The 23,543-nt window shown below is 39.6% G+C and overlaps 1 protein-coding gene across 5 annotated transcripts in view; it reads left to right on the top strand.

Annotated features, from left to right (window-relative positions):
• LOC123877980 (heterogeneous nuclear ribonucleoprotein U-like protein 1) overlaps positions 1–23,222 on the top strand; it is a 34,152-nt gene extending 10,930 nt beyond the window's left edge. For 2 of the 5 annotated variants that reach the window (XM_045924937.1, XM_045924934.1), the window contains exons 14-28: positions 351–536; positions 1,149–1,311; positions 1,817–1,895; positions 2,427–2,547; positions 5,260–5,382; positions 9,872–10,000; positions 12,172–12,340; positions 13,304–13,543; positions 14,476–14,674; positions 15,094–15,335; positions 16,407–16,510; positions 17,288–17,405; positions 18,067–18,257; positions 21,851–21,958; positions 22,575–23,222. In XM_045924937.1, the coding sequence (XP_045780893.1) occupies positions 351–536; positions 1,149–1,311; positions 1,817–1,895; positions 2,427–2,547; positions 5,260–5,382; positions 9,872–10,000; positions 12,172–12,340; positions 13,304–13,543; positions 14,476–14,674; positions 15,094–15,335; positions 16,407–16,510; positions 17,288–17,405; positions 18,067–18,257; positions 21,851–21,958; positions 22,575–22,628 (2,226 nt within the window). In that variant the 3' untranslated portion in view covers positions 22,629–23,222. The remainder of the gene's footprint in view (positions 1–350; positions 537–1,148; positions 1,312–1,816; positions 1,896–2,426; positions 2,548–5,259; positions 5,383–9,871; positions 10,001–12,171; positions 12,341–13,303; positions 13,544–14,475; positions 14,675–15,093; positions 15,336–16,406; positions 16,511–17,287; positions 17,406–18,066; positions 18,258–21,850; positions 21,959–22,574) is intronic. The other 3 variants (XM_045924936.1, XM_045924935.1, XM_045924939.1) reach the window with 3 other exon arrangements.
• Positions 23,223–23,543: the final 321 nt, after the last annotated feature.

The raw sequence follows: 23,543 nt of genomic DNA, 5'->3' as shown, positions 1-23,543 counted from the left end.
TGGTTTCCGCACTTAAACGTTTCCGTCTGTTGTGCGTGAACTTTCGCCTTTATAATATTAGTGTGATACTTGGCAGGAAACACTGACAGACACTATGTCTGCCACTGTCGACCTTACACATTTTTAGTTTGTGATTGAATAAATCTAAAGAATTTAATAAAATCTGACTCATGTCCGACCGGTGTGAGTTTATTTGATCCACCATAACTTCAAAATGCTTGAACTGATTTTGACGTGTGGGGTATCGTAAGAATCCTTATATAATCCACAGGAACTTTAATTTTTTTTTTTAATGAAAAAATCCAATATCGCTGAGCAATTGTGTTTTATTTTTTAAATTATTTTATCAGGAAAGAGAACGAGTAGAAAAAGAGCGCAAGGAAAGGGAAGCGAAAGAAAAGAAGGAGAAAGAAGACCAGGAGAAGAAAGATAATGACGAGAGTATGGAAGTCGACGGCAAAGGAGAAAAGGAGACGGAAGATGCGCTTAAACAAGATGATAAAGAAGAGAAAACTGGTGAAGATAAGGAACCTAAAGTAAGAGTTTAATTAATGTTAAAGATTGCCTGACACTTCTGATGCCTTATCAAGTTTTCAACTGAACTGATGTGTATTCTGTTTGGAGTTGATCATCAAAATTAATTATAAATCTACTAAATAATGGCCGCAACTATGTTCGCGTTGTGTTCAAAATTCCCGCGAGAACCATCGAATTTTACGGGTTAAAAAGTAGCGTGTGTTAATAAAGCATAATCTATCTCCACTCCCAGCCAAATCCATCCAGTAGTTTTTGCTCGAAAGAGTAACAAACACACACACACACACTAACATACAACTTTCGCCTTTATAATATTACTAGCTGGGCCCGCGACTTCGTCCGCGTGGATTTGGGTTCTTCGAAATCCCGTGAGAACTCTTTGATTTTACGGGATAAAAGTAGCCTATGTGTTTCCAAGATATTATCTATCTCCATTCCAAACAGCCAAATCCGTCTATTATTTTTTGCGTGAAGGAGTAACAAACTTACACACACATACATACACAAACTTTCGCTTTAATAATATTAGTGTGATGTGTGAGAGCCTTATGCTTGCATGTGGAAATCTCCTCAAGGGGTACTGAACGAAATATTTGATGATTTGTTACTAGGAGAATGGCGAGAAGCCAGAGCTCGCGGTGGAAGTGTCGGTAAAGCAGGAGCCGATGGAAACGGAAGAAGTCGCGCCCGCGCCGCCCGTCGAAGCTGCGCCTGCGCCTGCGCCGGTCGTCGAAACCGCCAAAGAGGCCAACCCTAACGTCAAGGAGGAGCCATGTGAGTTATTACAGATTTGTTACTAGGATAATGGCGAGAAGCCAGAGCTCATGGTGGAAGTGTCGGTAAAGCAGAAGCCGATGAAAATGGAAGAGGTCGCGCCCGCGCCGGCCGTCGAAGCCGCTAAAGAGGCCAAAACAGAAAAACTGGTTAAGTGCGAGTGGGTTCCGTACCATCGTACATCTACATGTGATTTCATTTTTCAATCGAGTAATGTACTAACAGTTGACACCTGCCAATGAGGTTGAAGCTTCGACGTTTTGTTAGAAGTTCCCTAAGCCCCAATTCACACGATCGTTATAAAAGCGTTGCGTTAAAACCCGGCGTTGGCGGGTATTAACGTTGTACGCGTTAAAAGAGGGTTGACGTGTGAACAGATACTTGTGAATGCATTTGTTCTATTTGAACGGTTTTGAAAGCTCTCGTATGAATGAGTCCTAACTGTTGTGAACTGTGGTTAGGTGCTATACGTACAAAATGGACTAATTGTTAGCTTGTGTTACAGCGAAAGACGTGGAAGAGGTGACGGAGGAGCAAGTGCTCGGCGGTTACGCTTTAGACAAGCGCATCAAATACGTTATTAAGTGAGTTACAATTTTTTTTTTTTTGTAATCGTTATAAAAATGGTACATACCGACTTTGAGAACCTCTCCCTGTTTTGGAAGTCTAAAAAGGAAAATTAACTATAGTCCATTTTTTTTATTCCGGAGACCAACATGACTTCGTGTTTTGTCTGTTTTTTTTTTGGCTCTTTGTAGTTATGTAATGGAATCGTTTTTTTTTTACAATATTTTAATCTTCTTTGGCGTGCGACCCCCTGCGGGTATAAGCCTCCTCCATCCTTCTCCAGACATCTCTGTTTTTGCTATTTCCATACACTTTTTTCCAGCCATGGCAATGATGTCATCCTCCCATTTTTCCCTGGATTTAAATAGGAGGTGCAGGTTTAAATCTATAGAGAACGCTTTGTCTTTGCTTAGACTTAAGTTTCAGTTGAAACGGGACAGATTTATGCCAGCTGTATGTGTGTCTCGTTTCAACAGTGTCTTAATTCTGAGCAAAGTCAAAGTACGCTCTGTAGATCTCAACCTCACAAGGATTTTTCTTTGACACAGGTACACTGTAGATGAGGAGCTAGACGGCGCGGAGGCTTGCTTGCTGCCTGGATACATCTTAATCGCACACGCGAACCTCGTGGATGGCCCGCGTAGACCTGCCACCAATGCAGAGTGTGAGGTAAGTCTACAACATGCTAAGATCATCCCTTTTATTGTTGTTCTTATTAGGCTGTCTGTCCACTGGAGTGATACGGAGTGGAGACGTGTTCAGACCAATCATTGTGATAGTTTAATAAATAAATAAATTTGTTTAGTAAACTATCATAATGATTAGATATGATGATGCGCCGCTTCAGTGAACAAACGTCTTTTAACGCTGATTTTTCAATCATCGAATACTTTGTAATGGAAGAAATAAAAATAAAATTGACGTCTGGACAGTTATTCTTGAATTGGAAACCTGTGATTAGTCAGTTAAAGTTTATTTGATGATTGATAAATCAGCCCTTTTGCTGAGCCTGAGTGAGATTCAAGGTATATTAAGCGCAAACCGAAACAAAGGAACGCGTATTTTGTTAAATGTGGCAAGGTCAAATCATTATTTAATATTTGTGAAATCATTTACTGAGTCAGTGGGTTGAGATTTATAAAGCGCACTTTGATTTGGCCAGACTTAAGATACTATTAAAAGGAAACAGCGTTATACTGCGGGCATAAATCTGTCTCGTTTTAACTGAAACTTGAGTCTAAGCAAAGTTAAAATACGCTTTTTAGATCTCAGCCTGATCCTCTGGCTGCAAAAATTTTTCTGCAGGAAATTTCATGCTTACATAGCGGCGTCATAGTTCATTATTCTTTGCAACATTTTATGAAACACTCGTCACATCGCTTCTACTCGGCGTCAATATGCTTTGAGTCTTAGGTTGAGATCTATAGTGCTCACTTTGACTTTACTCAAACTTAAGACACTTAAAATGAGACAGCGTTATATCGCTCACATAAATCGGTCTCGTTTTAACTGAAACTTTAATCTGAGCAAAGTCAAAGTACACTCTATAGATGTCAGTCTTTAAGTTTCAAGTGAACAAACGTGACTTGCGTTAAATCTGTCATTTTGTATTGACCAAATGACATGATTTGACAACTCCATACAAATTGGACCGCTTAACGCTTAATTGGACGCTATCGTTTGATAACTTGATAACTTTTATTCAGTGCTCAGAACATTGTGTATGCTAATTATAATTTTTCATGAAGAAATGCGACGCTGGAAAAACCGAAAAAGTAGCACAATTGCGCAATCTGCTTGGAATAGATAAAGGGATACAAAAGAATTTGCTTCGTCTGGAAATTTATTTGATATCATGTTAAAATAGGATGCATCAGCAATTTTGAAGACATAAAAATGCAGAAAAAGTTTAAATAAAATGAGACGGGATTTAGGGATTGTACATAAAATACTAAAATAAGCACACTGTTAATCTATTGGACGTCTGAAAACATTCCAAAAAGAAGTTGTTGCCAAGAAGAAACCACAACAAATACATTTACTCGTGGCTGGTTCGAATCCGGCTGGAAGGACCATAAAGGTTACTTCTTATCTTATCACTTATCAAAAGTACCACATTTTATTTTAAACAAAATTGTGAAGCGAGCCATCTCTTCACAAAATTCGTCGTTGCACGGACCTCCGGCCGCTTCTTCGGCCTAGCACGCTCCCTGTATCACTCAGGGTCTGCTAATGGTCACTGACCATCAATAATTTTGATAAATAATATAATAAAGTTAATAAAACACAAATCAATTTTTCGAGAAAAGTGGCGGGCGCTTTCTTTGGCGATCGCGCAGGCTGGCTGGCGATACGGCAGCCCAACCACCGCGCGACCGCTCCACGGCTCTAGCAGGTATCCGGAACAACCAAACAGACAAAAAACCTGAACAGTGCCATTCTAGGTTAAATTCTACTCTGAAAGATGTATATTTCAGATCGAAAAATTGAAACTTTTGGGCGAATTTGTCTGTCTGTTGCTCAGAAGTGTGACGAGTCGCAATGTTTTGTACATGTATAAATTCTTGGTGTTTTTTGTACAAAATTAACGTCACAAAACTTTAAGCAAGGTTGGGGGCAAATATCTTCTATTTACAGGAAATGTTTTATATTAATAATTACGTCGACGATGTAATTTGACATGTGGAAGAAATCGCGGGTATAAGTTTAGTTGGATAAAATTGTCTACATCGCCACCTTCAAGAAATTCTGTCAAAATAATCCTTTGAAAGGATCATCAAAGCAAGCAGCAGATTTTTACAGAGGAATACTTTTTAGCAACGCAAGATACCGAGTTCTACAAAGAAAATGTATAGTGTACAAACGAAAAGATGTGGAACATCTTTCATGTAGTTACTTATTTGTGTCGTGAGGGTATTAGGGTGATGAAATAAACGTGTTGGTTGGATGAACAAGGAAGAAATAAGATCTTCGCAATAAATGTTCAGTGGATTCAGAAAGAATCCATTTTTTATATTTAGCCAAGCAGGTGTGAGTATACCTAGCTAGTAAGTGCTTCGCTGGTGAAATTTATTATCAAGATCGTTTAGGCGCACAAAAGTCAGCGGAACTTTGTTCTTCTATATTCCAGAAGCATTCGTTTCACGCCAGGATATCTACTTGTCGAAATTATTTTCTGGCGGTATTTCAGGAAGAAAGCACAACGTTGTTTGTCATATTTGGATTTGTTTCGAAGATTACTTCGAAAGGCTACAATCTTTCGCACATTTTTAGCGTCCATTTAAAAAAGTGGATAACCGCTTCTTTTGGTACCCTCCTTGGAAGCAATACGTACTGCCAATATTGGATCAAATGTTAGCAACGTAAAATTGTCATTGACAGGTCATCCTCATGGTCGGCATGCCTGGTTCAGGCAAGACGTATTGGGCGAAGAAGTACTGCGCCGAGCATCCTGAGAAGCGGTACAATCTGCTCTCTACCGGCGCCTTGTTTGACAAGATGAAGGTATGCATCATGCACGCACACCCGCACACACGGACGAAAACATATCCATACTACACGTGACATAACAAGGGATAAACACGCACCCACATGCGTATACAATCACGTTTCGTAATACATAAACGTATGCTACTCGTTGACAGTTACACACAACCGAAAACACGCACGCCATATGCGTACACGCGCACGATTACGAACAATACAAAGTACCCAATAAGTTCACAAGTTTCCTTTTTTTTTTTACTTACAAGATAAAAACACGCACTCTGCGTACGAAAATGTGCACACACATGCGTACACGCTAACGTTTATGTACGTACTAATACACGTACGTCGCATACAATGCGTAATACTAACATATAAAGTACATAATATATTGAGCGCAAAAATATTGATACCTCTTGACACTTTCTGATCTAAATCCAAATAATGTCAAAAATCCAAGAAGATTTTTTCTATTTGTGAGAGTTGGATAAATCTTTGAAATGTTTTGATACCAGTAAAGTTTAACAAATAAATCCCAAAAGGCTGGATGTGTATGACAATTGTGAATTCATATTATATTGTAGAATACGAAAATATATTCTACAAAATGATGAGACGGCGAAATGTAAATTTTAAATTGAAATCCGCTTAACTTTCATACACAATTAGCTTTACTGATAAATGTAAATTTTTATAAGAATAAAGTTCCTACGTAATCTTTTTTTCATACTTTGATTTTTTTTTTAAACGGGATTGAATGTGTTATGAATGAATGATATTCGAAAGAGTCCGTATGAATAGTGAATATTATTTATTTTACTAATATTAAAATATTTCAAAGTTAATACCATTTTTCGTGAATAATTTTTTTTAAATTGCTTAGTGTCTTTAAACTTCACTACATGTCACATTAATAATAATAATAATAATAATTTTTATTTCAGGCAATATAAGTCACAAGACAACCCATAACAAACAAAAAGAAAAAGAAAAAACACAAAATAATATACAGCTTAATGTAGATATACATAGTGTAAACTAATCTAAATAAAGCTGTTGTTGTCGCACCGATGCAGGTTTGACCAATTTTTAGAAAAAGGATTACTCAGATCTTCGTTAACAGCACACAAGATGGAGTTAGTACTGTGTCTTAGTCTTTCCCAGAAGGAAGCCGTCCTTGCTCTGAGTATGGCGAAGAAGTCAGGGACCCTCGCCGCAGCAAACATGGCTTTAGCACTGCAGAAACGCGGATGCTTCATTAGGATGCGGAAGGCGTTGTTATATTGTATCCTAAGCGCATTATAGCTGCGCTTGGTAAACTTTGTCCACAGTTGACATGTGTAAAAACATTGACAAAAAGCTTTAAATAACGTCACCTTCACGTCATCGGAGCAACGCGCGAATCTGCGCGCTATCATGTTAGCCCGCACCGAGAGAGCCCTGCGCTCCCTCTCCATATCTTTATCATCCTTTATGTCATCTGTTAGAATATGACCCAGGTATTTAAAGCTCTTAACAACCCGAACCGACGACCCATTCAAAAATACCGGCGGAACGGTCTCCGGACCCTTACCCGCTTTGAAAATGAGCATTTCGGTTTTCGCTACATTGTATTTGAGGCCATGTTCTTTAGCGAACTGGTCACAAATACTGAGCAGTTTTCTAAGCCCGTTTATTGAGGGGCTGAGAAGCACCATGTCGTCAGCGTAGCTCAAATTGTTAACGCAGACGTTACCAATATGGCAACCGACTTTGGTACTTCTCAGTCTCCCAATAAGGTCATTGATGTAGAGGTTAAATAGATCCGGAGACGTCAGCCCTCCTTGACGTACGCCACACTCTAGCCTATATTCACTAGAGAGTGCGTCGCCCCATTTTACGTAGTTGGTTTGGTTTTCGTACCAAAATCTCCACAAGTTCATTAATTTTTTCGGTACATGACCATCAAGTTTACGCCATAATATTTTGTAGTTAACGAGGTCAAATGCCCGGCTTAGGTCTAAAAAGCATGCATATACTGAAGTATCCCTATTAACATAATAGTTCACAGTATATTTGAGACTTAAAATGGCTGAATCTGTAGAGAGTCCAGCACGAAAACCAAACTGAGCATCGTCAATATTAAAGTTCCCAGTCAGTTCGGGTTGTAAGAGCCTTTCCAGTATTTTTCCGACAATAGTGCCTAACGATATGGGTCTATAGTTGGTAAGATTAGACAGATCGCCGGTTCTATTTTTTACGATGGGGGCTACCTATCGTTTTCATGAGGCCCTTTGGTAAGTAGCTGTGCTTTAAGCATAAATTAAATATAATGGACAGGACCCGATAAACTTCATCACTGGCATAGAGTATGTGCTCAATGCTGAGGCCATCGTGTCCCGGAGATTTCCCACGTTTTATACATCTTACAGTTTTCGCAATGTTATCAGGGGTAAAAATATTATTTAGATCGCCAGACGACTTTTGCTGTAAGGTTCTATCGGAGGCAATGGCCTCAGCATTTTGCTCACCACCTACTTCCATGGGTTGGACTTTAAAATGATTAGCAAACATGTCAGCGATCCTGTTCGGGTCCTGTTCATTATTCACCGACACAGGTAGGACATCTTTATGTTGAAGGCTTTTAGTGGCTTTCCAGAATTTTGGAAAGTTCTTTTTATCCCTATTTTCAGCTATTATATCCATCTTTATCATTTCTTCATTTCTTTGGCACCATTTTAATTTGCTTTTAAATACTTTTCTAAATTTTAACATATTTTCATATATAAGTCCATGGTCAGGTCTACCAGCGTCAATCCACCATCTAAAATAAAGTCGAGCTTGTTCATGACTTGATCTTACATGGTAGTTCCAACCAGCGATCTGTCTACCTTTTTGTCCTGCACCAGTGCGAGAACAACTTAAGTCGGCTCCGGCCTGTAAAACACTTATCAGATCATCATACATATTGTCAATAATAAACTTACACTCTAACGTATCACAGTTATCTTTATCACAGCTATCGAAATGACTAGGATAGGTAACTAGTTTTAATTCTCTATAGCAAAATTCTCCGTATTGATTAATCTGGTCGAGATTTCTATTATTCCAGAGAATTCTGCTATTGTTACGGGTATTGCCTATATTACATTCTACTTTTTTTACAATGACGTCAATATTTATATCTATCAGCAGCGGAAAGTGGTCTGACCAGTTTATATCATTGACAACACTTACACCTTTTATTATTCTAAACGCCGCCTCCGTGCCTAAACAGTGGTCGAGCCATCTTCTTGAGCCACTCGATTCACACATAAAAGTATCAGTATTAGAGTTCAACCCTAGTAGATCTACGTCCGCACACACCCAAGACTCGGCCGAACAAAATTCAAAAAGTTCCCGGCCAAAGCGGGCGCAGGGATGCGCGTTAAAATCGCCCAAAGCAAAAACAACTTCTATATTACTGTCACTAACAATAGCATTAAGTTGCGACAGACAGCTCGTAAATTCGATTAAATCATCTACTTTATCACTATCACAAGGCATATAAATACTAAATACTAACATATCACAGTTATGGGTCCTAATTTTAACAGCAATTAATCTATCACTATCATTCATATTATACTCACAAAACACTCCACAGATTAAAACACGCTAATGAAGATTTCTCTTTCAGCTTTTGAGGTTTGACAAGAAATATTTAAAAAAAAAAGAGCACAAAGGCTCCAACTGTACACTGATACTAATGTTAGTCTGTATTTTCAACAGGGTGCGATATGAGCAACATTTGTTAGCAAAAAAAAAAAATTAAAAAAAACAACAGCAAACAAAGACCTTTATGGTCTGTTTAAAAAATAAACCGAGGCCGTTTGTAAAATGATACCAGTGGATCGACGAAGCAAGGAGATCGTAGTTCCGAGTGCGGAGTCTACATGGATTGTCCCTGGTATCTCTAACTGCATTATCCTAGGCTAAGTTAGCCGTAAGCTAGGGCTTTATTACCTTTTTCACTTAGGAAGTCCCTTTTGGTATAATTATTGTGTTAACCATAGGTGTGTACTGAAATAGCTTCTTAATGAATGACAAAGCACTTTAAAATCGATTTATCTCGAAAAATAAAGTTTCTATTCTACGTCTATTGGATATATCGCCAAATCGAAAAATGTCGATATTCAACGTTTTACTTTTTTAGTAACTATTTTGGTTTGCTGGAAAGTGAAAACCAATCTATGTGTTTATATGAAAACTTTTGTAAAACTAATACAATAAATCTATTTTCGAATGCGTGAATTAAATTCAAAAATATAAATATAATTCATAAAATATATAAGTTGCAACCTGATTGGGTCACATATCGGGTGACGTTATTGAAGTGTTGCTATTCACTAAGTAGCTTTTTTTGATGCATAACTATAACCGTTGCCATGGCAACTGACATGACGGATGTGCTAAAAGGGAGTTCCTATCTGGAAGGGTAATAATAGAGGGTTTTGGGCGTGTGATTGTACGGGTATGTCGCTCTCAGGTGGACTGTAAGCCTTTCCGCGCCAGCTTCGAGGGCAAGTGGGACGCGATGGTGACTAAATGCGCCAAGTGCGTGCTAAAATTGTTGGAAATGGCCAAGGGGAGGCGCAGGAATTTCATCCTCGACCAGGTGAGAATCTTCCCTATAAACCGATAAAAAACCCTTTAAGGGCGGGGGCATGTTATAGACTTTTTGGTCGGTCAGTAGTTAAGTTGATTTTTTAAATGTATGATTTTTTTGAGTTCGGGAGGTAATATCAAAGCCTCAATAGCTCAACGGGTTAGGGAATGGACTGAAATCTACGTCGTAATTTCTAATAACACTCGTTGGACTATTGTCTTACTTATTTATACCTACCTATCATGAACTTGATGCTTATTTCGTAGGTAAATGGGAATATTACTTGATTATTAGCAGTTGGTATTATTAACATTCCTAATATTCTTTATTTTTCTTGGGTATTTAACTTTCCTTGGAAACTATTGTAAGCGCAAATAGACAGTTTCCGAGGTCTTTTAGGAACGTACCAGTGTCTTTCTAAGGCTGAGATGTAGAGTGTACTTTGACTTTGCTCAGACTTAGACAGATATATGTTGAGACATAAGTCTGACTCGATTAAGCCTGAATAAAGTCAAAGTACACATATGTCTCAGCATTAGACATAGACTACTTAGGCTTAGATCTATCGAGCATACTTTGCTTAGACTTATAGTTCAAATGAGTTAGATTTATGTGAGACACATAAATCTATCTTGTTTTAACCGTGTTTCAAGTCTGAGCAAAATTAAAATACGCTATAGATCTCAGATTTATGTTGAAATCTATAGACCGCACTTCGCTCAGACTTAAGACACAGTTAAAACGAGACAGCGTTATACCGCTGGCATAAATCTGTCTCATTTTAACTGAAACTTAAGTTAAAGCAAAGTCAAAGTGCGCTCTATAGATTTTATTAACCTCCAATTTAGAATTGCACACAAATCCAACAATTCACATAACTCAATTCTCTTACATTTAAAAAATTACCTGAACTATCGACCAATCGTTTAGTCTATAATTTGCGAGCGCTCGTATAAGACGATTGAATGGGCAGCGCACTTAATTCAGGACCAATCGAGATCTACCTACCCTGGTGGTACCTAACTACGCCGTCATTTGACGCCGATTGCAAACTCACGAGGAATTTGTTTTGGATACCATTTATACAATGGAAGTTTGGCGAAGTGTTCCGAATGTCTATCACAATTCACACACCGATCCGTGTATGTCTTTATATATTTCTATGTATGTCTGAATGTGTATGATAACATTATTATTTATTTTTATTATTATATTATAATACTGTAAACAGAACCCTTGGCACCTAACTTTGACAGCCATCAATGCGACAACAACCCCGACATACTGTAAACCGTACCTTTGAATCACATTTTGTAAAATTAAACCTTATCAGTTTGCAGTAAGGAACAAATTTTAAAAGCTAAACATCTTCAGGTGTGGTCAAATTTTTTTTTTAATCAAACGACCTTTGTGACTTTCTAGTTGCTTCCAATTTATTATGACATTTAAAAAAAGTTTATCAGGTATAAGTGATGATCATAATTATTGTACTAGTTATTAGTATGTACTGTGATGTGATGATCGTATTGCATTGTTACAATCACAAGTTTGGTGTTAAGGGGTCGTTCCTATTTAGCTTCATCCATCCACACCTGCGGTCCACCGGTACTGTAAGTATCACATCATCCAAGGGATATGACGGTGAGTACTACAGTTGGTATCACGAAAAAAGAGAAATTCTATTCTATTGCGATGCGTAGAAGAATGCAAACTTGAAAAGCAGAAGAAGAAATAATAAAATTATCTCAAACGAGAATAAAACCTTTTTTCTAAATGATATGGAATTCCTTATTATATCTTATTGAGTATTGTTGTTTAAATTTTTAATTTCATCATATTGTAATGAACCAGAATAATTTTAAGATTAGATTCACTAATTTATTTGCACACCAAGACCTGGTAGATGGTGTAACACAATTAATGTAAGAAGTAGTTGTACCCACATTCCAGCGAATTATTTATTTAGAGAGAAAACTAAAGCACAACTGTCATCAAGACCTCTTTTTGCGTGAAACCAACTGAACACATAGCGTAATCTTGGCCAAACGGTAAAATGTAAAGTTTAGACGTCGGTCGCGTGGGATCTCAATTGAGCTTGTGTAGGTGGTCTGCCCGGGCTGCACTGATCTATAATGAAGTGTTTTTGTTCTGCCTCGGCGGTTGTATGGCGGTTATAACAGACGAATGTTTACCCGTCGGCGCAACGTCGCAAGCTCAGGGAGTTCGATGGATACAGGCGCGTCGCGGTCGTCATCGTCGTGAACGAAGACACGCAGAAGGAACGCGCGGCGACGCGCGAGGCCGCGGACGGGAAGGAAGTTCCTGACCCGGCCATTATGGATATGAAAGGTGAAGACGTACGCCCACGCGAGGTCGCCCGCGCTGTCTCGCGCACCGCTCGCAAGCATATGCAACGCCATTCAAATGTTGTCTAATGTCTTATAACCAACACTCTGACTAAATAATTATGTTGTTTACAATCACTAATCTAAACTGACATGTCTAATGGTAAATTAATAATAATAATCATTAAGTTATTTAGCAAACTTGTGTAGTCTTTTTTAACAATTAACTATCGACAGATTACGGATAGATTGATTGTATTTTCGGCAGTAAATCTAGTGCCATCCTTTTCCGCAGGGAGTATTTATGAAAGAGATAGTGATATATTTAGATCTTTCAATTTAGTTAGAGATTGTGTACAACAGAATGTAGATGAGAGAATATAGTTGTACACAATCTAAGAAAGTCTAATCAGATCTAATTGATTGCTACCCCAGTTCAATGCTCTCAGCAGAAAAGAATAGCACTAGATTTAGACCTGTTAGTTAAGAGAGATTGCGTACAATGGGATTAGTCGACAGGCCCAGAAAATATTATTGAGATCTACAAAGCGTACTTTGTCTTTGCTCAGGCTTCAAGACACAGTTAAAACGAGACAGATTTATGTCTTTCACATAAATCTGTCCCGTTTTAACCCTCAGTAACGTCTGCGCAAAGTCAAAGTACGCTCTATAGATCTCAACATGAATTCTTTTGTATACAAATTATCATGGGGTAAAAAGTAATTATTTAAAATTTCTATACAATTTTGGTTGATTTAACGTCACAGTTAACGTTAACTTCTTAAGTTAACTTAAGAATTAACGTTAACTTAAAAATTTACATGTAAGCCTACATTTAAATGACGAGTCGTGTGCTATGCGCGAGCGGTGCAGTGTAGATTAGTGTTGACCTAAAACCTCCTCTCTCTCTCTATCACATTCCGAAATCGCAATAGCCCCGTCTCACTCATACCTTCTCTTTTAACAGCTAACTTCAGTTTACCCGAGAAAAGCTCGTGGTTAGACGAGGTGATATACCCAGAGTTGTCAGAGGAAGAGGCTAAGGTGGTGGTGGAGGCGTATCACCGCGAGGCGGCCGCAGCGGGCGCGGTGAAGGAAAAGGACAAAAGATCGCGCTCGGCCTCAAGGGATGCCCCGCCAGCGAAAAGGCAGAGGTCCTCTGATAAGAATCGCGACCATCGGAGACCGAGGGACCATAGAGATCGAGGTATGACATCTTTATTTCCTAATAAAGATGCTTAGTCTAGCTACTAGCTTATGTACTAGGCTTCATCTGCGTGGACTGAAAAATTTTAGCCCCTTGGAGATTGAATTTCCAAAAATCCTTTCTTAGCAGTTGTCATCGGCATAATACTGCCGTCCTAACGAAGAGAGCAATAACTAGGTTTCGACTACTTTCGAGATATTCGCGGTTATGATTAGCTACTTACAAATCGTAATATTACATATTGCAGTTTTGATAACCAACAGAACCGAAACTACTGAAGATACAAAAAAGACGTCTAAGGCGAAAATATATAGCTCATTTTCCTAATTACGGATATGGTCTTAAGTCAATTTGTCCAAAAACTCGACTTATTGCAATCTTTGTTAGGACGGCAGAATAGCTCTCAGTATGCCAAATTTCAGGCCTATATCCGTCCAGTGATTTGAGCTGTATGTTGATGGATCAGTCAGTCTGTCAGCTTTTCCTTTTATGTATATAGATTTTGCAACCGATCTTTTTACAGCATTAACCATGGAGTTTCATATACCTTTATTACAATTATGTAAAAGGTAATAATATGACGGAATAAAGTTGATGGTTAAGACAAATGTCTGCTGAACAAATGTCTGCTGAAAAAAAGAGATTAAATCTTAATAGTTTCATATACTTGGTGGAGGCTTGCTTAACACCGGGAAGAATGCTGTGCACTTGAGGCCTGTGTTCAACAATGGATATATAAGGGCTTACGAAAATGAAGAAGATATATTTATATTTAAAAAATCTATATTTATTTCTTTCATATTTTATTATATATTTAATGCTAGTCTTTGGACATGATTCCATATTTCATGCCAATATTTTACTTTAGATACCTCAAGTCCGTCAGGTTATAAAAGGTAATTTTAGAGATTTTTTCTCTTGCATAAATACAGAGGATAGATGGGGCATTGGTGGAGGCAGCGGCGGCGGCAGTCGCTGGGGCCCCGCGGGACAAGGAGGCCCGGGAGGCGCTGGGGGCCGCGGAGGTGGAGGACGCTGGGGCGGCCGCGACAGGGGTGGCATGGGCGGCGGCATGGGCTCCGGGCCCTCGCCGCGTTTCGACCGATGGGGCGGCCCACCCTCGCAGTCCAGGTATCACTAATCACCACCCATATCATAAATTCGAAAGTGTGTTCGTTTTTGGTTGGTTTGTCCTTCAATCACGTCGCAGAGCAGATCGATGTGATTTTTACATTGGTATAGTTTGGTCTTGGAGAGTGACATATACTACTTTTTATCCTGGAAAATAAAAGTGTTTCCACAGGATTTTTAGAAACCTAAAAGAAACGAATACTTTCTTTATAGGATCAATTTTGGCCTAGTTATAAATTAATATATTGCTAAAATTGGAAAATTACTTTCTGTGAAGAAAATGATTAAATTTAATTTTAAAAGTAGCTGTAATGCCCATCTGTTGATTAAAAAAATTTTAAACTTGTCTAAAGACAAGTCTTAATTGAAAGTAAAAATTGATTGTTGAATTTCATTACAAAAAATGTTATTTTTATCAGAAACGATTTCGGCGGCGGTGGCCGTGATCGCGGAGACTTCCGCGGTGGTCGCGGAGGCCCCGGAGGCCCGGGCGGGCCGCGTCAAGACCGCGGTCCGGGAGGCCCCGGCGGCCCAGGAGGCCCCAGCGCGAGGGGCCCGCCCGGCGGAGACAGGTTCCAACGCGACAACAGACCCCCGAACAGAGGGCCCAATGACAGCAAGCGGCCAGGAGGAGGCGGACCGCCAGGTGGGGAGTTAAAAAGTAAAGTGAAAGTAAAATATCTATTATCTACGCTCTTATCTTAAAATACTGATCATGAATTCAAAGAATAATTAATTGATGGCGTGTTTTTTTCATACATTTTTAAATGTATGTAAAAAAAATCCTTTTGAAAAATCATTAAAGTAAAACTGCAATCCAACCATGGCAGATTCGTGGCTGTAGATCTAGCCCTTTTGAGGCTTAGCTGTACTGGGCTGTACTAAACAACGTTTGCGTTGGAAGACGAGCGGACTAGGTGGGCAGATGACACCGAATAAGTCTGCGAAAGCTGCTGGATGGTGGCGGCGTAAGATTGTGACGCGTGGAAGTCCCTACACGATACCTATGTCCAGCGGTCGATAATGATGATTTTTTTAATTCCGTTACAATTTAAGCCTTTGACTGCGATCTCACCTGGTGGTAAGTGATGATGATGATGCAGTCTAAGATTGAAGTGGGCTAACTTGGAAGGGGTATGGCAGTTTTATTAAACCTAATAATAAAATGTGGATCAGCCAACAAACTCCATCATTTATAAAATTAAATATAATTTTATGTTTATTAGAAAACATACTTTTTCAACAATGAATCAAATGACAGGAAAGATCCTACAGAAATAGAACGCTATTTTTCTTTCTTGACTTTTTCTCAATGTAATGAGATAACATATTTATTTAATATTATGTTCCAATAGAACCCCCTTATCGGTTTCTATTTGGCATCGTACCGAAACTTATGATGAAGATGATTATAGTGGTATCTCGCCCACGACTGATTTACACGTGGCGTGCGACCACGGCTCGAGTTGAGCGTTTGTGATATTCAAACACCAGTTATAGTGGTAAAATGTATAAGGCTCATCAGACTTTATTTCAACATATTGTACCTACATTTTATTGAATAAATCGTTGAATTTGAATTTGAATTTGTGGCAGCAGTGGTGCCGCGTCAGTGACATGCGAGCTTAGCGACAATGACGGCGTCAGTTCGTCACTGATGCTACAGACGCTCGACCACATCAAAGAACAAACGTGTCTGTGCCGCAAATTAGAACGTTCTGTTTGTGTTAAGGCAACCAAGGCGGCGGCGGTGGAGGCGGCGCGGCCGGCTCGTGGCAGCGCGGCTCGCAGAACCAGCCGCGCGCGCCGCGCCCCAACCAGGTGCAGAACAGACAAGTAAACACAGTTTTCAAACACAAAGTTTTCAATTCTTATACAGGGTGTAACCAGAACGCTAGCAAACGAAGACAGGTGATAATACTGATGATTACTGATATGATAACTACCATTAAAAAAAACTGTGAAAAAAATAGTTAAAAATCCTGTATTTTTTAAAAGTTCTCTATGTATTGCAAATATAATATCTGATTAACGCTAGAGGTCAACGAACGTTCCGTAAATAGGCCACTTGATGTTTGATTGATTTGACCCGAGTTTTGCACGCTATACAACGCGGGTGTGAAAAATACTAAATCACTAAAACTACAAGATAAAGCAAACGGTTATTGGCATTGGATTGTGTTATTGTAGTATAATAATATCGCTAAGTTTTCCTAGCGTTTTAGTTACATCCATTTTTGCCTTAAGGATATTCAGAGCTACTCAGTGGGCGATGGAGAGAGCTATGCTTGGAGTTTATCTATGTGATCAAATCAGAAATGAGAAGATCTGTAGGAGAATCAGAGTAGGCGACAAAGTTCAACGGGTTGTGAAGCTGAATTGGCAATGGACAGAGCGCACATAGTTCGTAAATCTGGCCCACCAGTTTGGCGAGTTAGTAATGTTAAGAACCTTGTAGAATTTATATGAATAAATAAATTTAAAAAAAAAACCGTTATACACGTTGGAGTCCCAAGGGTGCTAGAAAGCCTAATATTTGTCAGATGTTGATTCAGGATCAAACAGAGACTTTCATCACTCAATTCACTCTGGCAATGTACTATTTGTCCTCAGGATGGCGGCAACCAGAACCAAAGCCAGAACGCTAATGCGAACCAGAACCAACAGGGCTGGAACCAGTGGGCCAGCGGCTGGGGAGGCTGGGGCGGCAACTGGAACAACCAGAACCAAGGTAATATCATCACAGAATACTTACTAACAAATAAAATTGAAGTGTCGTGTCTGTTTGGACTGGTTAATCTTCGGAATGGCTAAACCTATTTTGACGGGACTTTCACAGACAAGTAGAGGAACAACCAAGGAGTAACATAGGCTACTTTTTTAACCGACTTTGAAAAATAGAGTTGTGTTTTTCTACCTATGTAAGTACACTGATATCTCCGAGATTTCTGAACCGATATGTTTTTTTTTATCGTTAAGGGAACTTTGCATTTCCATAAAAAAATTGGATTCCAACTCCTCAATCCTGATGCTGCAGGGGATCTGACCAATCCACGCGGGCGTAGCTGCAGGCATCATCTAGTACTTAATAATACCCTACAGGTACAGATGGCTTGCACCGCAGAGAAGTTAAAATAAGTATCTTTTTTTTAGGGTTCTGTACCTCAAAAGGAAAAACGGAATCCTTATAGGATCACTTAGTAATTTCTTAAACAGAACACTTTCAAGTATAGATTTTTAAGTAATCCTGTGAAGATGATACTGCCATTAGCGGAATTAGAATGCCATTAGCCTGCTTTGTCGTATTGATTTACAAATTGCGAAAACCAAATTAAATTTTAATTTCGCGGTTAGACCCGTTTAGTGCACCTTAATTGAAATTGTTGTTTTAGCAGGCTGGGGTAACTGGGGCAATTGGGGCAACTGGGGCAACCCGCAGCAGGGCAGCGGCAATACGCAGCAACAGAGCGGCAAGGGGCAGCAGCAGCAGGGCGCCAACGCGCAGCAGCAGTGGCCTGCCAACTACACCGCTCAGCAGTGGTACCAGTGGCAGCAGTGGCAGCAACAGCACGGCTGGCCGGGGGTAGGTCTATCCTACTAATATTATAAACGTGAAAGTTTGTATGAATGGATGGGTGTTTGTTACTCTTTCACGCAAAAACTTCAGTACAGATTTGGCCGAAAGGAGATCATTATTTTTGGGCCTTTTCTGAAAGTGCCGGCCAACGAAAAAAAATGGTACGGATCGTTAGAACTAGCCATTTCGAGTAATAGTTAATATGGCAGAAAAGTTGTAGGATTGCTCTGAACCAAGTTATACAAGGTCGAAGATTCGTCATTTTCATACATTTTATTGATTTTTAAAAGTGCTGGGAAACATAAAATAATGTTAGATATTGCTAGAACTAATGATTTGAAGCAATTGTCATTATGACCCGAAGGCTGTGGGTCCATTATATGTCGTGTTATACAAGTTATACAAAAAATTAATATACTTTGTACAATTAATTGTAACCGATTTTATGATTTTGTTACTGTTCTGATTGTTTTATACGAATTTGAATACACGTACAATTATTTTGACTCCCACGAAGTGCTGGATCAGCTGCAATGTGGACAAAATTCGTTTATAGATACCTAGATCGTATGCGGCTTTGTAATACTAGGTGATCTCATCCAGCCATCTCCCAAACTTCTGCCACTGGGATATCTCCGGCGAGCTCTGTGATGAATGCACCATTTGGTTATAAGTACTGTTCACCATAGTAACTACGGGCTTGCTTCAGTCGATAGCTGCCCAAAGCAACCTGCGTCGATTCTCCTGTGAATCTAGGAAAGTCATTGAACGGAGGATGTCGGCTTCTCTAGCCTGGAAATGAGCTCTTCTTCTATTATAATTATTGTGTGTGATAACAAATTCTGCTAAACTTGTGCATTGACCAGTTCATGGATTTTGTCAAGGAAATCACGTCTGTAGTACACGTTATTGTCTATCAGAACATGATAGCTCTTTAGCGATGTTACCGCGATCCTAAAATAATCGATCACGTTACTTAATGCCCGGTCACTCTGATCAATTCTGAGCAAACGAAAATCTCTTTTAAAGCAATTGTTCATCACTTCCACCATCCAGCGGCAAATGGTAACAAGCTTAGATTTATTGGTTTGGTCAGTAATTAGCTGGGTTTCATTTAAATGTTTTGTTTCTAGCATTTGTGTCACATAACCGCATGCCTCAAGAAAGAAAGCCTATCTATAAAGGGCATGTACAGACAGATACAGACATGTACATATATCTTCAGAAAAGCACTAATTACTTTTTTCAGTGAAAATCATACCCTAACCACAAGTTTCGAAACCACTAAAAGCCTTTATATTTGTTGCGATGGAACAATAATCTACACGCTGCAGCAACTTACAATGCCTAGATTTTAAATGATACCTTAAATGATATAGAAGATTTTTACTGGATTTTTATCTTAGTCCATGGTTTTAAAGATAGCATAAACAATCTTGAGGTAATCTTTCTTTCTTGAGGTGTGCGGTTATGTGGCACAAATGCCAGTAACAAAACATCAGTAAAAACCCAGCTAACTACTGACGAAGCCACTAAATCTAGACCTTTTACCATTTGCTGCTGGATAATGTAAATGATTAACGACCGCTTTGGAAGAGATTTTTCTTTACTCAGGGTTATTCAGGATTTGTAACCGGACATTAAGTAACATGATCGATTATTTCAGGATTTTGTCAGCATTGCTGAACGGCTATCATGTTCTGATAGACAACAACGTGCATGCACGTGATTTTCTTGACGTAATCCATGAACGGGCAGTGAGCAAAACAGTTCAGCAGAACTTGTTATCACAAACAATATGTAATTATAATAGAAGGAGAGCTCATTTCCAGGCTATGGAAGCCAACATCCTCCGTTCAAAGACTTTCCTAGATTCACAGAAGAATTGACGCAGGTTGCTTTGGGCAGCTATCGACTGAAGCAAGCCCGTAGTTACTATGGTGAACAGTACGTATAACCAAATGGTGCATTCATCACAGAGCTCGCCGGAGATATCCCAATTCCCAGTGGCAGAAGTTTGGGAGATGGCTGGATGAGATCACCTAGTATTACAAAGCCGCATACGATCTAGGTATCTATAAACGAATTTTGTCCACATTGCAGCTGATCCAGCACTTCGTGGGAGTCAAAATAATTGTACGTGTATTCAAATTCGTATAAAACAATCAGAACAGTAACAAAATCATAAAATCGGTTACAATTAATTATACAAAGTATATTAATTTTTTGTATAACTTGTATAACACGACATATAATGGACCCACAGCCTTCGGGTCATAATGACAATTGCTTCAAATCATTAGTTCTAGCAATATCTAACATTATTTTATGTTTCCCAGCACTTTTAAAAATCAATAAAATGTATGAAAATGACGAATCTTCGACCTTGTATAACTTGGTTCAGAGCAATCCTACAACTTTTCTGCCATATTAACTATTACTCCAAATGGCTAGTTCTAACGATCCGTACCATTTTTTTTCGTTGGCCGGCACTTTCAGAAAAGGCCCAAAAATGTATGGAGCTAGAATGATCTCCTTTGGAATGAATATAGATTATCATCATCATCAGCCTGTGGATGTCCACTGCTGGACATAGGCCTTCCGTAAAGAGCGCCACCACACCCGGTCCTCAGCCTTCCTCATCCAGACACTTCCCGCCAGCCGCTTAATATCATCGGTCCATCGTGCTGGAGGGGGTTCCACACTACGTTTGCTTAAACGCGGTCTCCACTCAAGGACTTTCCGGCTCCAACGGCCATCGCCTCTACGACAAGCATGGCCTGCCCACTGCCACTTCAGCTTGCTAATAGTTTGGGCTATGTCAGTGACCTTGGTTCTCTTGCGGATCTCCTCATTTGGGATCTTATCCCTCAGGGAAACTCCTAACATAGCCCTCTCCATAGCTCGCTGAGCAACTTTGAATTTGTGGACAAGGCCGTTTGTCAGTGTCCACGTTTCAGCACCATAGGTGAGGGCGGGAAGGACACACTGGTTAAAGACTTTTGTTTGAATATAGATTATACCCTGGATTAACACATATGCTACTTTTTATCCCAAAAAATCGATGAGTTGCCACGTGATTTTTAAAAACCTATATCCACGAAGTCGCGAACATCAGCTAATATTGATATAATAGGTAACTGGGATGTCGGCACCCAGCAGCAGCAGAGCCGCAACTATCAGCAATAGCCTTTGCAGCTTCCCTGGCGCAGTGGTGAGCACTGTGGGCTTATTAGTGGGAGGTCCCGGGTTCGAATCCCCGGTAAGGGTTTGGAATTTTACTGAGGCAACCCTTTCCATTTATTAGCTACTTTAACGCGCCCCTGTTTCACTCGGGTAAATGAAAATTCCTTAGAGGTATTACTTCCAAAAATCCTGAAACACGTATTTCTTCATTTTTAACCAATAGCCCAAATACCAACTCTTGTGGATATATATAATTTGAAAAATGAGTGGTTCCTATACAAACGAAATGCATAGATGGAAAGCCGTCCGTTTTAAGAAAGTGATCTTATATATTATGGTCCCAACTAAAAAACCATTTATTTATGTATGTAACCCCTTCAGTATTGGATTCTTATATCGGTGTGTTTGTGCAGTACCAACAAAGCGGGCAGCAGACGCCGGCGGCGACGGGCGGCCAGCAGGGCGCTGCCAGCGGCACCAACGCGGCTGATGCTGCACAAGCCTGGGCGCAATACTATCAGGTAAAATCGTACGGGAGCGCTGTCTGTGTGCTTGACCGCAGCAGACGGAAAATTTCCCTTCGAGCGGTGTTGTGATCGGAACGCCGGCTAGGCTAACGGTTGTATCTTGAAACTTCTATAAAAATAGTCCAGATTTCAGAAAACTGTTAGTGCGATTCAGATTTGCGTGTTCTACTTTCACTTCCGATTAAGTTACCCGTGCTGCCATCTAGTGCGAGCGTCGTGAGTAATCAGGCTTTGGGTTCGTGTATCGGGTGATTGTTGATTGATTTCTTCGTATGAGTGAAAAGCGCTATCTGCTTGCGAATGGCGACCTCAACATCATCAACCCATCGCCGACCCAGTTTCTTTGACGAGTTCCTTCCTTCCTTTCCTTCATATGATGCCTACTGATTCTAGATGATGCCCACAGCTTCGCCCATCCTTCCCCGGAATGCAAGCTATCTCTATAATATACCAGATTTCGTCAAAATCACTTAAACAGATGGGGCCGTGAAAATCTAGCAGACAGACAGGATTTAATATAGACAAGCAAAGTTTTCGAGTTTTCCAAATGTTTTTCCAATCTATTCTTAAACTGGTTAACTTTGTTAACTTCTATCAACCATTTTTTCAGAATTACGGTGGTGCATCCACGGGGACGAACTCCAATGCTGTGGACAAAAAGTGACGCCTCCCACGACCCTAGACGCACGGGCGATGGCGACCCCATATCGAGTATACTATATTACCCTCAAATGCTAACAGCGCGCTAACTTGACTGTCGAAAATGTCATAATGTTGGTACAGTTCTACTACTTTAACACCTGTATTCACAAACGTTGCTTGTTTGAGTGTAGCAGCAATACAGTAGGGGTACCTTACCCCTTTAAAAGCATTCAATAATGGATGGATTTTTGGCTGAGATATCGCGCCATTCAGAAATAAGTTTTCTGCGCAGGTACATCTGCGTAACTTAAGTGATAGTACTGTATCGCAAAACAAGTCCAACCTGAAGTTGTATCATGATTTGAGCAAGTCATAGACTAAGGATAAATACATACGTTTTACGCCTCGTATTCAGATTGGACTAGTTATTTTGCGCGCACTATAATATACCGAAATTGTATTCGCGCCTGTTAGTATTTGAATAGTCTAAAACCAGGTCCGCTGCGCCACGTTATGGTGTTTGCTAACACAACGTGTTATTATAACCAAGATCATGCTATTTGGGGGCGTGTCCTTACTGTTTTGTTCGTGTTCTTGTTTGCCGAGTCCGATGGATTACACTTTTGCGATCGTCTGTGGTTACATTACATTATAATTAATTCCATATTTGTGTTCACCAGGGACACATCTCGTGAAATCTTTTTGTTTCTCATTTAATTTATCAGTTAAATGGATTGGAACAAAGAGAATACTTTGTATTTCATCCAATTGATACCCATTATTTAGGACCCCTCTTTCTAATAATGTAAATCTAAATTTAAAATAACCAAAACCGTGGAGGTCTTCCTCGTTGGAACTCTTTTTGAAATAAGTTACTAGCAAAAATATTCTATACACGGAAAACGCAGTGGACGGCCTATTTGCTAAATATGTGTTA

This window comes from Maniola jurtina, chromosome 25 (assembly GCF_905333055.1).
Source record: "Maniola jurtina chromosome 25, ilManJurt1.1, whole genome shotgun sequence".
Classification (NCBI taxonomy): Eukaryota; Metazoa; Arthropoda; class Insecta; order Lepidoptera; family Nymphalidae; genus Maniola; species Maniola jurtina.
This window is presented reverse-complemented; position numbering and strand designations above follow the sequence as displayed.